Below are 13,533 nucleotides of genomic sequence, written 5' to 3'. Positions count from 1 at the left end.
TTCTTCTCTCTTCTTGAGCAGGAGATGCAAATCAAAGATCCATAAGAGCCCACCTGCTGCAGTTAAAAACCATCAGATTATTATTAGTAGTATTGAAAAATATACTTTCTTCACCATTTTTCTGTATTATCACTGATTGTTTCATGTCCAGTCCTCAGTTTGTTAAATGCTTGTATCTTTCAAAAGTTATGTGCACTTTTTAGTTTATGGATATTCCCTGGGCCAGTTTTTATTGCAAATAATGCTATTTATTTCTCAATATAGATTGTCCACAGCAGCATAAGCCATTGTTTTGTGGAAATCAGTCTTTCTCTGAATGTCTTAGGAAAATAAGCAAGCTAATGGCAAGCAATTAATTGCAATTTTTAAGCAAGCAATTTTTAAGTGCATACTGGTTTGTCTGAAAGCACTGTTTCACTGATTATGTTTGATCCTCTTCATAAAGTCACACAAATTCACTTCAGAGGGAATGACAAGCTTATGTGTTAAATATAGCACATTATGATGGGAGCAGTTTCCTTTCAGGGTGTTCAGAACTTTGAAGAACTGGATCACTAAATTCTCCCTAAAGTAAATTCTGGAGTCCTGATTTCAGCAAAGTCCAGGAGGTGTAGTGGAGTATGCCTTGATTTCCCACCTGATTAGTATGCAGAGCTGCACTATGATACAGCCTGAAATGCTTCCCTATAGTATAATGCATCATTTGCATAAAACTGATAACGTGTTCCTTTTTAGGACTTTCATTTCACTTTACAAATCCATTTCATACTTGTTATTAGATCCCTGTCTGGGCGCATTGTTGGAGGTGTGTGGTGGTTCTTTACCCTCATCATAATCTCATCCTACACGGCTAACTTAGCTGCCTTCCTGACGGTTGAGAGGATGGTGTCTCCCATTGAAAGTGCAGAGGATCTTTCCAAGCAAACAGAAATTGCTTATGGGACATTAGATTCTGGCTCCACTAAAGAGTTTTTTAGGGTAAGAATTTCTACTTTTTAGATTTCTGTTTTGTTTTAAATAGGTTTTCACTCATGTAAATGTGTTTTCCCTAGGCTTTATTAAAAAGTTGCTATAAAAATGTGATATGTGCAGCCTAACTCACAAGTATAAGTGGTTTTGTTTATTCATTATCATTACATTTTATTATCTCTATATAAATATAAGGGTCATGTTATAAATATGCAAAGCAAAAGTGGCTGCAAGGAGTTACCTAAAAAATATTCCACTGTAAAGTAAAAAACAAGATATGTTCAGAGAGGGGAGTTGGTGTTGTTCATCTGAGCTGTAAGAGAGGAGTTAACTATTATAAACAAGGCTATTTAATAGCTGTGCTATATTTTAGGTAGTCACGCAGTGAATAGGGACATGGGAAGGTGCGCAGTCATGTTTTAATAAGTGTTTCACATGATTTTTCAAGTTTGCAGATGGGGAATGGGATACAACCCTGTTGGCTGCTGTAGTAAATCCTTGCCTGCTTTTGAAAACAGTTACTATTTGTATTTGCATTGCAGTAATGCCTTGGAAGCCTGTCAGTGCTCACCTTCTATCTCTGTGTATTTCAGTTTTAAAAATGCGTGAGACTGGCAATGTGTGAGTCTCAGGCTGTCCTTGAGACGCCAGCTAACATGGTGAAATCCATCCAGCAAATGAGTGAGACACTAAGAATGCTGGGAAGAACACCATGACTGTTTTGCCTTGTCTGTGTGTTCCATGTCTCTCTCCCTGTAAAATGGAAGTGTATCTGAAGTGCTACAAATACAAAACCCCTGTTGTTTTCATATTTTTCAATGGATGATGATAGTGTTAGGTTTAAACAAAATGTATTTTAAAATAGTTATAAATGTTATGTTTACATTTCAAACATAGCCTGCCATGAAAGTGAAATGAAACAAGTTCTCACAAATATTTTTTATGTATACTTAGAACAGTAACTGCTAGATTGTGGTTTTCACTGGATCCCGTAATGCATACTTAACTGGTAATGTACTAAATAGGAACCATACTTGTTTCAATTGTAGAAAAGCATTATTTTCTGATTTTGATGATAGGTCCAGTAATAAGACATGCTGCTGATTGCATTCCTGTTGGCTAAACCAAAACTAACATCAGGTGTGTAAGCTAGTAAAAATGAGATCAGGTTTGTGCTAAGAGCATTTAGAAGCATACAAGCACGTGTTTATGGTTTTGTGAGCATAAACCTTTCAGATCATGGCCATACTTGGGATTCAATGTGAACTAACAGTAGGTCAGTTCTTTTGAATAGTTTATCTTTAGAGATTTTTAAGCTTTCTTTTAAAACAAAAAACATTCATATGTGTATGCATCAGTGTGTAGTTTTTGTGCTCCTAGCACATATATACATCTTTCCAATTACACTTTTACGCAGCTAGTGTTTCTGGTGTTTACCTGAGCATTAATAACTTATTTTTGTAAAAATCAGGTGGAGACTTTGTGAGGGCATATTCTTCACCTTTTGTTAAGTTAGCTTTGGCTCTGAACAAACAAGGCTATAATGATCTCTGGAAATTTCTTCTTGGCAATTTGTACCACAAACAAGTTGGTGCATTATGTCTAATGCAAATTCTTAGCCTGATGGCTCTATCTACTATTTGCTAAAAATCACTTAAGCTTGCCCAGTTATTTTTCAAGAAATAACAGCTGTTAGAATTTCTTTCTAGGAGACCTGAAACTTAAGTTTCAGGAATGAAACTCTCTGTGCTGAAGGCAATGTGAAAGCAGTCTGTAGCACTAAGGAGACTAAAATTTCACCTGGAGTATTTCTGTATGGTGACTGGAGTGAATGTGTGATTTTTATATGACCTGAAATTAGGACTCAAATTCTTGGAACAGCTGGAAACAACTTGAGTATTTTTCTAGCAGCAAGCTAAAATGGACTGTCTTTTTCTCTGTCAATGTCATGAATTAAAAGAAACATTTGGGTTTTTTTCACAGTCTGTTTTCTCTTCAAGAAGTGGCATTACTTGCAAGTTTGTTTTCTATTGATGGAATGTATACTGGACCTAAATCTTCGCTAGTAGAGCCCTAATTCCTGGAACAGCAGAAAATTAGAGATCATTGTGCTGGGAATGAGAACAGTAAACTGGATTTTCTTTGCTACTGAAACATGTTTTCTGATCATACTTCACACAAGTGAAAAAGAGGTGTTTCTCAGCATTTTCCAAAAAGGAATTCTCAGCAATAAGCTAGATTGTGAAAGTTAGCTGAAAAATCCTATCCTGAATAGCTGAATATATGTATACGATGTTAATTGAAAGAGGTGGGTTCAAGTCTTTGTCCAGCTTCTATGACTGCTTAAATGACATGAACTTGTTGAGATGTTACATTAGCTTGGGTATGTCAGGGATATCACATTAGCTTGTTCTCTGTTTTGTTTTAGGAGTCTAGTCTTTCAGCCACCTATGGTAGGTACATACCAGTTCATGTCTGCAGTGGCTGTGGCTCACACCAGTGGCTACCATGGTGAATAGAGTAATCCAGATACAGGTTGGACAAACTCAAGTGGAGGAAGGATAGTGGCTCACCAGACACCCTACAGATAGTATGGGAGTAGCCGTACAATCTAGTCCATATCACTTGACTTGGTGATAACAGCCTTGGCACTCATGACTAAAGATGTATTGCCTTTGCACTTTACCCTCTTTTAGGTACATAATCCCTAGCTTTAAAGGTAGTACAGACTAGTAGGAGATATTCTTGCCAACAGTGAGTAGAGCATCAGTTGGCACTGAATCAAGAAACATAACTGAGAAAAAGGGATGAAAGTGCATTGTACTCTAGTGTTCCTCGTGCTGCTTTAAGATGAGAAGCAGAAGCTTGGTACATCCTGCATAGAAAATATCAGTGCAGAAATAGTGGTTTTAACAGTATTTTAAAAAGAAAAAAAAAAGGTAATGACAGAGCTTTGCTGAGGAGTAAACATCAGCAGGGAACTATTGCTTCTTAGTAATAATGTTATAGATACATAATTTTTCTTTAATGGCAGTTCCATCAGGTCTCTTGATTATGTATTTGTAAATACCAGAATGTGTAGTAGTCTTCCTCAGGAGATCTCAAGGTTGCTACTAGCAGAACTGTGAGTACGATCCAAGTCTTCAGAGTTCTGTTCCACTGAGTTGGGATACTTACCACATCTGATGCTAGTGCCTCTGTCTTAGGGATAGTGCTTTTAGAGTTCTTAGTGTAAATGAAAGCCTGAAGAAAGATACATAGTGCATTGCTGTTGCATTTTCTCTTGGGTTCACAACATGAAGTAATGGGCAAAACATTGAAGAAAATGTGCGTGGCTGTGGTTTTCCAGAAGTGCATCATTTTTCCCAAATCAATAGTGGTGAGAATGTGAATAGGACTGCAAGCACAGCTTGGAAGTCATTTCATGATCCATGAGTCATTTCACTTGATCTTGTCCAGGTTCATCATCTCTATAATTGTCAGATCACAAATACTACTTGATGGAGTGGTAAATGGTGGGGCTGTGGAATTTCATCACTCTGGTAGGTACTATTAACACTATCCACAGTCACACAGTATTTTTACCTTCAGTGATTTCTCAGCAGCTGCTGTAAATGCAGTTGATGTATGCATTAGCCAAGACACATAGTTGAACTCTGAAGGGAAAAAAAGTCACTAACCCAAGAAGACAGACTACTGCTCACCTGACATTGGAGAAAGTAATTTTAAAGCATTGTCTATATGTGCTAACTCCTGAAGTTGTCTTGCTTACTTTCATGGGCTGCGGCACTGGAAGAAAGAAACAAAGTACAACTGCGTAAGTATGCAAGCTTAACATGCACTGGAACATTTCCATGCTTTCCACCTGGTGAAGGCATATTGAAAATTAATATCAGAGTGATACAAAGAGAAGAAAAGCTAATTACTGTTAAAATTCAATCATGTTTTTGCTGTATGCCTAACTCTATTCCTCAAAATTATGTACAAACCTGGTAGACAAATGAAATCAATCATGCTACCTTTTTTCCACTGTAAAAGATGAATTGTAACTAGTCCCATGTGTAAGGTAAGAAGGCATCTCAAAAAGAAAAAATGATGTGCAGAGCAATAATTAGGCTAATTTACATTCTCTCTCTGCATTAGATTTTAAAAAAAATCTTCTTATATGTACCTGGTTTTGAACCGACAGCGTGATATGGACAGACCAATCTGTTTCATTCAAAGTGTTTTGGTTGCCTTTAAGAGTAGTTCCTCTGCCAAAGTAAAAGCAAGCAGAACTGCTTCATAACAAAGAAGTATTCTTTAGCTTTCACTGAAAAGACTATGCAAGAGTTGCTTATTCTTGCTTAAGAGGCAAGAGTTCCAGAATGAAAAGTTGGGCATGGGAAAAATGCTGGAAGGATGATAATCCTTGCTGTCTTATAAAGAAGTCCTCTTCCGTAGTGAAGAGCCAGTAACAAACATGAGAAGAGCTGACAAGACTCCTTGAGTCATTTCTCCTGCAAAAGTGTTTTCTGTTGGGAGGCAAAGAAAATTTGACCTGAAGCTTAATATTATTTTCTGAGAATCTTCAACGTGCTCCAGTGCCTCTAGATCTATGAGTACTTTGAAATATTTTTTTAACTTATAAAGGTATTTAAATTGATGATGGTATTACAAGAGGTAATGCAAAAAGAGAAAGCATACAGCAGTCTATCTGTGAACCTCAATCTGTCTTTATGCTCATCAAGTTATTCAAGCTTCTAAAAAAAACCCCACAGGAAATGTCTTTAAACCAGTGAGAAGAAACACTCTGATTTTTTTAAATGGAATTGAGGTAAAAAATTATGAATCATACCTCAGCTTCAATTTTTGAAGTTTGAGATGTAGAATTATAGAACATATGTTTCCAGAGTTAAATTTTGACTAGCTCCGCAGAAGCCTTTGAGAGGCAAAGGAGACAAAAGACTTAAGAAGTCTTCTATAACTTTCACCGCGGACTCTACTTGGCAGAAGCTACAGGACTGACATTTCATGAATCCGTGAAGGAGGTATGATTAGAGAGTTTGGGTTTGGCTTTTTAAATTTGGCAGAAAAAAAGAGGTACATAGCTGAAATACTGAGGAGAGGTAGATCTGAGCACTGAGATGATGGAAAGACTTCCCTTTCCATCCAATAGCATGGTAGTTGAAGATATGGTTATACTTTTTTGTGGTCTAAAGGGTTCAAGTGATTAATTTTCAGTTGTTTTCTTGTTTTCTGAGGTCCTTGCATCTGGGCAACACATGAAAGAATTGATTTAGGCCATTGTGAAAGTAATGTTAAGAGAAAGAATGCAGTAATCGATACTTCCTTTTTTCCCCCAAAGCATCTCTTTCTGTTATTTTCCAGGTTTCATTTTTTTCTCTCTCCACACTACCCCAAATCCTAATGTCTTTTGCAGACAGCTCAGTGAGCCTAGTGACCAAAACATTATGGTGCTTCAGAAACATTGTTACATATATTACTCAGAAACCTTAATTTCAAATTAGTATTTGCATAATCTTTATTAAAAATAAAATGTATTCCTTTCTAATAGAATTTTCTTCCTTGGCTCTAAGGACAAATTGTGTCTGATAAAAGAAACATACTGTTCCCTGATCTTCTCTTTCAGGTTTTCATCAAGTTTTCTTAGATGTTCTAAACAAAGTATGCTGTGTAGTAGGTAATTTTGTGGTGGGCAGAAATGAATTTGCAGCAGTATAGTTTGAAGATTCTCCAGTGATCTGTAATTTATTTTATACATTGGTACACTCTAAAATAAGTACAAATGAGTATAAGTTCTGTTTGCACTACTTCTGGGGGCAGATCATTCTATAATACCACACTTGTTATGGTTAGAAACATTATTTTATTTTCCAGCCTAGATGTATTTATAACTAGTTTATCCGCAATTGTTACAGTACATAAATAATTATTATGCAGATTTTTTTCTTCTCAGTGTTTATTTTCCTGAATACTAATACAGAGCAAGTATGGGTTTTTTTCTGAGCTGTCATCTCAACTAAACTATATTTATTCTTGATTTTCAAGCAAGGCATTTTGGTCCCTGATCATCTCATAGCTCTTCTGTGTGTGTGTGTGTTGTAGTTTGAATTAATTGTTCCTGAATGTGGGTGAACAGAGGTGTATATTGTATGCCATCTGAGAACTCAGCAATGCTGTGCACAAAGGCATTAGTATTTCTCTTTCTGGAAATAACTTTCTCCCAATTGTATCATGCTGTTTTCTGGTAATCATTTTGATCATAGTGATAGATCTATGTTTCTTTTCTTCTGTTTTTATCAGCTGAAGGTCTTCAATTTTATTGCAGATTTTGTTATTGGTCCCAAAGTGCTGGACCATGCTTTTGAAGTGGAAAGTTTCATTTAATTTCTATCATTATAGTGCTCAGAATTTTCCACTTCTCATATATAACAAATAAATAATTTCCCATTGTCTGGCTTGATGTGTTTTAATACCCCAGTGTCCTTTCCTGCAAATCCTAGTCGTTTCTGTCTTGAAATGTTTTCCCTCTAAAATGTCATCTGAAGCTGTGCATGCCATGCAGTACTTCAGACCAAAAGAGCAGTAGTTGCTTTGAATGCTTTTTCATCTTGTGAAGTCCAGGCAGTACAGTTACAGTTCTAGACTCCAGGAATAGCACCTGAGTTCACTACAGATCTGTGATTGCTTGAGAAAGTGCTTTTGTGTTTTGGGATTTACTTTATTCCCTCTCCCCTAGTATGGGTGCAATAAGTTCTTTTTGTTTTGCATCCATCTTGGTTTGATCATTTCCAGTTCTGTACCCTCATTCCTGCTAGTTATTCATCCTTTACATTAATGTCAGCAAAAACAAAGCTAATGTATACATTTGGATTATGGTCCTATGTGTAGATTGTGTTTGTTCTCTGCATTTCTTCCCACTACACAGCAGATATACTTTCCTTTCTCCCATTCTTTTTTCACTCAGGAGGTTTGAAAATCTGCTGCTGTTTGCTGGTTTTTTCAGTTGTTTGTATAACATACTGTTTCCTTTATGTTACCAGGTTTCCCTTGATCAGATCAAGATCCTACTTAGAAATCTACATTTGTATTACAGTCATGTAGCAAACCTGTACTGCAACATGACTGTAGTACAGCTGTCCCTCTCTCAGTAGGTTTATTACAGTAAAGTTAGTTCTAGGAGTGGGCAGTGGATTTTCCTTGTGACCAGCGCTTCAAGAAGAACAGATGGGTTTAGGTCATCATTGTGGAAATTAGTCTGTGTGACATTTATCTGAGTTTTCATGAAATGAGATTGAAATGGTCTGCTTTGATTTTATGAATATGCTGAATGATGGGGAGGAATTTCGATTCTGTTGAAGTTAATAAGTCTCAGAGGAGGAGTCATTTCAGCAAGTATTTTAACAGCAGTTAAATGGTCTTTAACACTAACATCCCTTTCTAAGACAAGCCTTCCTGAACACTTTAACTCTTTAAATCACATGAAGACTATGGTGACAACATAAGGTCCTTGTCTTGCACATTCTTGGAGAAATTTATTTTAAGTAAGCTTTTGAGGAATAAGTTCTTGAAGTAGACTGTTTTACAGTTTTTATTGATAAGACCAAATATATTAAAGATACTTTAAGTAGCTCAATTAAGTAATGGAAAGTAAAAAGCCATAAAAATGCATCTTAAGAACATGTAACTAATTTTTACCAGTACTGAATAAAATTATCAATGTATTACAAAATGTAGATCTTCCATCTGTTTGAACTTTCATACACCCTAAGTATTCACCCAATATAAACAAGGTTAAGTGTTTTAAACTGCTTATTTTTGAGCTAATTAAAGAGGCTGAAAAACTAGTTTTGTCCTTTTTCTGTGGTTTTTGGATGTATCAATAACTGATTTACTGTGTAAATTGGCAAGATTCATTTGTTGTTACACTTTCTAGCTGCTGGTGACAATACCAGTTCCTGTCCTTTTATTCAGTATGGAAGGTCAACAAGATGGTTACGCAAACCATATCTGACAATTAAAGTTCTGCTCCTGCAGTACAAGATCATTGTCTAGTAGAGTGTTAGTAGTCTGAGGAGCTATTTCTGTCAATGACACACTAATTACAGCACCCCAATTTTAAGAGTAATAGGTCTTTGAATGACAAAATGGAAAAGTTATCAGATGACCCACAAAATACAGTTAATTAATTTGATAAATCTTTGCATGATTTAATTTCATAATGAGTTTCTTAATGAAGGCAGTATTTTACATTTAAATGGGATGTGTACTCTGTAGTAATAATAATTTTCATAGTCAAAATGCCCAGTGGTGACATGATATTAAAAAAAAAAGTGTTAGCTCCTGGGGCATTTTTGTATCAGTTATTGTACTTTCATAGAAGTGGTAAATAATGGGAGAAAAAGTGTTCATTGTGAATATTAGGGTCTTGTACTGTCACGTTGGTGTTGTTTGTAATACCAAAGTTATAATTAGCTTTTAACTTTTCATATATACACTGGTGTGTCACCTTGCAATAGCAATCAGCCACAGTAATTAAGAGCAGTGCAGATTATTTCCATGTTCCTGCATTCTTGTAGTCCAATAACATAGCAATCTACAATGGTTCCATTGTTTGCATCACATGATAGCAAGGTGTGGTGATTTTTATGGAGCGCTGCTGACCTTCTAGGTTTTTGGTGCCATTAAAGAAAGAGGATATAAGGAAGAGATGTGAAAGCTGAACTTGCACACAGGGCATCCTGCATTCACAAGAATTCTGTTTCCTCATGGTTTAGTCCACTGTTGCTGATGACTGCATGCTCTTCCAAGTGCAGTTTAAGGAGATTAAGATTTGCATAGGAATAAAATATATGGTCAACTACAGCACTGGCCGTATTTAAATAACAATGTTATATGCTTTTTTTTGCCACAATGTATTTGAATTAGGGTGTGTATATGCTTTTTTTAACTATCAGATAATGTTGGCTTTATGACTGAGTGTATGTGTGTACAGAATGCTAGATGAAGGCCTCTTAACACTGGCCTTTTCTGCATCCTTTAGCTCTACCTTTCAAATAAAAGACAAATTCTGAAATCAATATAATGAAGGAAATAAAACTACACAGTTATGAAAACAGAATGTATTACTAAATATGTTGTGTTGCAATATCAACAAAAACCTTAGAAGACAAAAGTATCCCTAGCGGCCTGTTGCTCTTATTGTTTTTTATGAGTCTAGATAGGGTCAAGGACTAGGTAGGGATCAAGACTCTGAGCTGTATGAATTCCAGCGTGATGTTTTTCAGTGTTCGTGGCTGCAGAGGACTGTGGTCATGGCAAAATCTGAGTGCCATTTTCTGGTGACGTTTTTCATTACAGTTTTTTTTTTTTTTCCCATGGCTGCTGGGTCAGGTATTCTTACCTTCATTTATACAGCAAGGATCCTGTGAGCCATCTAGTGGGAGGTTTCATCTTAACACTTGACCATTTGCGAGATCTGTTCCTTGCGCCTTTTCCCGTCCAGCACCAGCCCATCAGTGTGTCGTGGGACTTCCCTCATCCTTCCCACTTTCCTGTTGTGATCAGATTTCTGTGAAGTGATGGGGAAATGGGGAGCTGCATTTATTTTTTTTTGAGGTTGAATGGCAAAAGCAGAACAGACTTTGCTAGACCGCTGTTACTTGATATATATCAAAACTTGTAAAAGGTCATTTTAATAAACCAGGGAACAATGGAGTAAGAAAAGGCAATTAAGTCAGTTTATGAACCTGTTCATGACAGTTACTTAGCTGGAGTAAAGAATGCTTATTTATTTAGTATTTGAGTGTTTGTACAAGAAGAAAATAATGTTTTAAGTGTCAGCATAACCTCTTCTTTTCTACAACATGGGATCCAAATGCCTTCTAAAGAAAGTTGTAGTTACAGGCACCCGGATGTATGTTGTCTGCTTTGGGTTGAACTGAACCATGTAAGACAGCTCTAAACCAACTTTTAAGTTTCCCCCTTTATAAAGCAAACCTATGGTAATTCATGAAGTATCAGTGTGATAATTTTTATAACACTGTCAGAAGCTTGATGTCCCTTGCTTAGTATGTAGCAGTAAATCCCATGCAGCAAGTTGGATGTCTGCTGCCAAATGAATGTTGGTATATGGTAGGAATGGGATGGAGCATCTAGGTTTAATTAGAGAGTAAGTTTAGAGAATGAGAATTCAGGGAAGATTGAGTTTCTTCATATGAGGCTGGGGACTTTTGAGTCCAAGCCTGAGTGGGCTAAGGAAGGAGGAGATTGAGCACCCTGCAGTGCTAAACACTGGTAGCTCTGCTTCCAGGGAAGTGAGCCACAGCAGCAGGACTCGGGGAACAGAGGATAAAAAGCTATGCAGTTAGGATTCAGACTTTCTTTATATGCTCTGGTGAAGCTGATGCAGTCTCTCAGACATTAAATAGCTTGACTGACTTGGATCTGCAGGTGCGAGTCTCTTTCAGGCATGGAATGCCATTTGCTATCTGTTAGAGGCACTTACCTGTATCTGTCTATGTATCAGGTAAATTACAGGCAGAGAGAAGTGCAATATTGGATTTTTACTGATAGCTTATAGTACACAGTGATAGTTTACTTTGTGAACTGGCTTTTTTCAAAGATGGTGCAGTATAGCATTTTTTAGGATTCTGCTAGTTTTTAGGATCATATTTTTTTAGGATCTTCTTGGAAGGAACAAGAACAGTGCATATGCAATATGGCAGATGTTCCAAGAATCTAAGAAATCCATTGTGCTTTCAGCGCAGTTATTTTTCTCAGTCGTTCTGGTCATGCTGAGTATATCCAACTCTTTTGATATTAATGGGTGTACTGAGTATGTGTAGATGAACAGATCAGAATATGCAACAACTGCTCTGCAAGGAAACTTTCAGAAAGCCAGCTGTGCCAATGTCCATGTTGATTCTGGTAATAGTTGGAATATTTAGATGTTAGAAAACTTGCAGTGGTTCTTAGTACTGCCAGAACTTTCAATACTAGTAGATGTACAGAGACCATGGAGAAATCTGAGCCTCAAAATCTTCCTACGCTACATTTCTAGACAAGAAAATAAGGGTAAGTCTGGGAAAATGATAATGCTGTACTACAAGAACAGTGAAGCCTTGGGAGATAGTGAGGGCATTACTGATATGTTTATACTTGATTAATTTAATTTCAAAATAGTATGGTTATAGATGTTATATTTATAGCAGAATTACAGTTCTGAAGTATATGTTAGAAGATGTCTCTAGTACAGAAGTGCTTCTAATAACATTTTATCATAGTACAGATTTGGTGTAGTTGCACATATAATAGTAAAATCTTGCAGAGAACTAAGGTAACTACAAGACCAAATGGTCGTGGTTTTCTACAACAAAGAAGAAATGTAATAATAGCTGAGTTACATGCAACATAATATTAAATTTGGCAATAGCTTATTGTCTGCTTCATCTAATGATTTAGGTTTTCTTTTTAAGAAATTAATTTAGCATTGATTGTCAATTGCCCTGCTAGTTCTACAGATATTTTGATCAGACAATGTAGAATGTGAAATATTAGCACATTTAGGTTTTCTACTCAGCTTCATGGGGGGGAGATGATATGAACCTATGCTTTCTTAATTCTTCATTAGAATTGTGCAGTATGTGACAATATGAGAAATCCAACTTCATACACTCTTTCCAACTGGTGATTGTTACTGACCCTGACTTGTCATATGTCCTGTTCTGCCTGCTGTTTCTTTGATAACACTATTTCCTTTTTGGTGACATCTAGGTGGCAAACTTTGTTTTCCTCTATTTTTTCCCAGGTTGAAAAATAACAAATCAGTTGGTAGTTAAAACTGCCAATTATAGTTGTAACTACCAATTGGTTAAAGCGAAAGAAACATACTTCAGGTAACAATCTTTCTGAAAGAAAACCCTGACCTGCTGAGTTGAGTTGTTGAGGTATGTGGAGTATTACACATAAGAACAACCTTGAAATAGGTGCCTCACTATTAACGTTCCCTTCAGGTTTCACAGCAATATTAGTTTCCTCTGTGGAGCAATCTGAAGTTTTCTAGTGCCACTGACACATTTCAGCTCACCTCTTGTTTGCATAACACGCAGCTGCAGAGAGCTACAAAAAAGGAGATCATCTTGTTTGAGCGGGAATTTCTGATGAATACTTTGCTGAAGTTTGAATATAGATCTTACGTTTTAATCTGGCACACCTCTTATAAAGTGGAAGTAGCAGTGTTTGCTTCACATCTTTAATAAATATAACAAATAAAAAAAATATATATACAATGACAGCATAATATTAATAGAAAAAGAGAATGTAGGTGCTGCTATCTTTCAACAGTGAGTGATAAACTTGCCTAAAAATGACATAATCATATTTTCCCAGGTGTGCTTTTGCTGTCTACGTAAAGATTAGTTAATTAGGCTTCATATTGTCTCCACAGAGATCTAAAATTGCAGTGTTTGATAAAATGTGGACCTATATGAAAAGTGCAGAACCATCTGTGTTTGTGAGGACTACAGCAGAAGGGGTAGCTCGAGTACGGAAGTCCAAAGG

General features: G+C 36.4%; 1 protein-coding gene across 2 annotated transcripts in view; it reads left to right on the top strand.

Annotated features, from left to right (window-relative positions):
• The window catches only part of GRIA2 (glutamate ionotropic receptor AMPA type subunit 2), a 95,272-nt gene that overhangs the window by 78,205 nt on the left and 3,534 nt on the right, over nucleotides 1-13,533 (top strand). For both annotated transcript variants that reach the window (XM_075024350.1, XM_075023491.1), the window contains exons 12-13: nucleotides 780-978; nucleotides 13,421-13,533. The exon at nucleotides 13,421-13,533 is cut by the window's right edge and continues 135 nt beyond it. In XM_075024350.1, coding sequence (XP_074880451.1) covers nucleotides 780-978; nucleotides 13,421-13,533 — 312 coding nt within the window. The remainder of the gene's footprint in view (nucleotides 1-779; nucleotides 979-13,420) is intronic.

The sequence above is a fragment of the Buteo buteo genome, chromosome 1, assembly GCF_964188355.1.
Source record: "Buteo buteo chromosome 1, bButBut1.hap1.1, whole genome shotgun sequence".
NCBI classification, from domain to species: domain Eukaryota; kingdom Metazoa; phylum Chordata; class Aves; order Accipitriformes; family Accipitridae; genus Buteo; species Buteo buteo.
The sequence above is the reverse complement of the archived record's forward strand: the minus strand, read 5'-3'. Positions and strand labels throughout refer to the sequence as shown.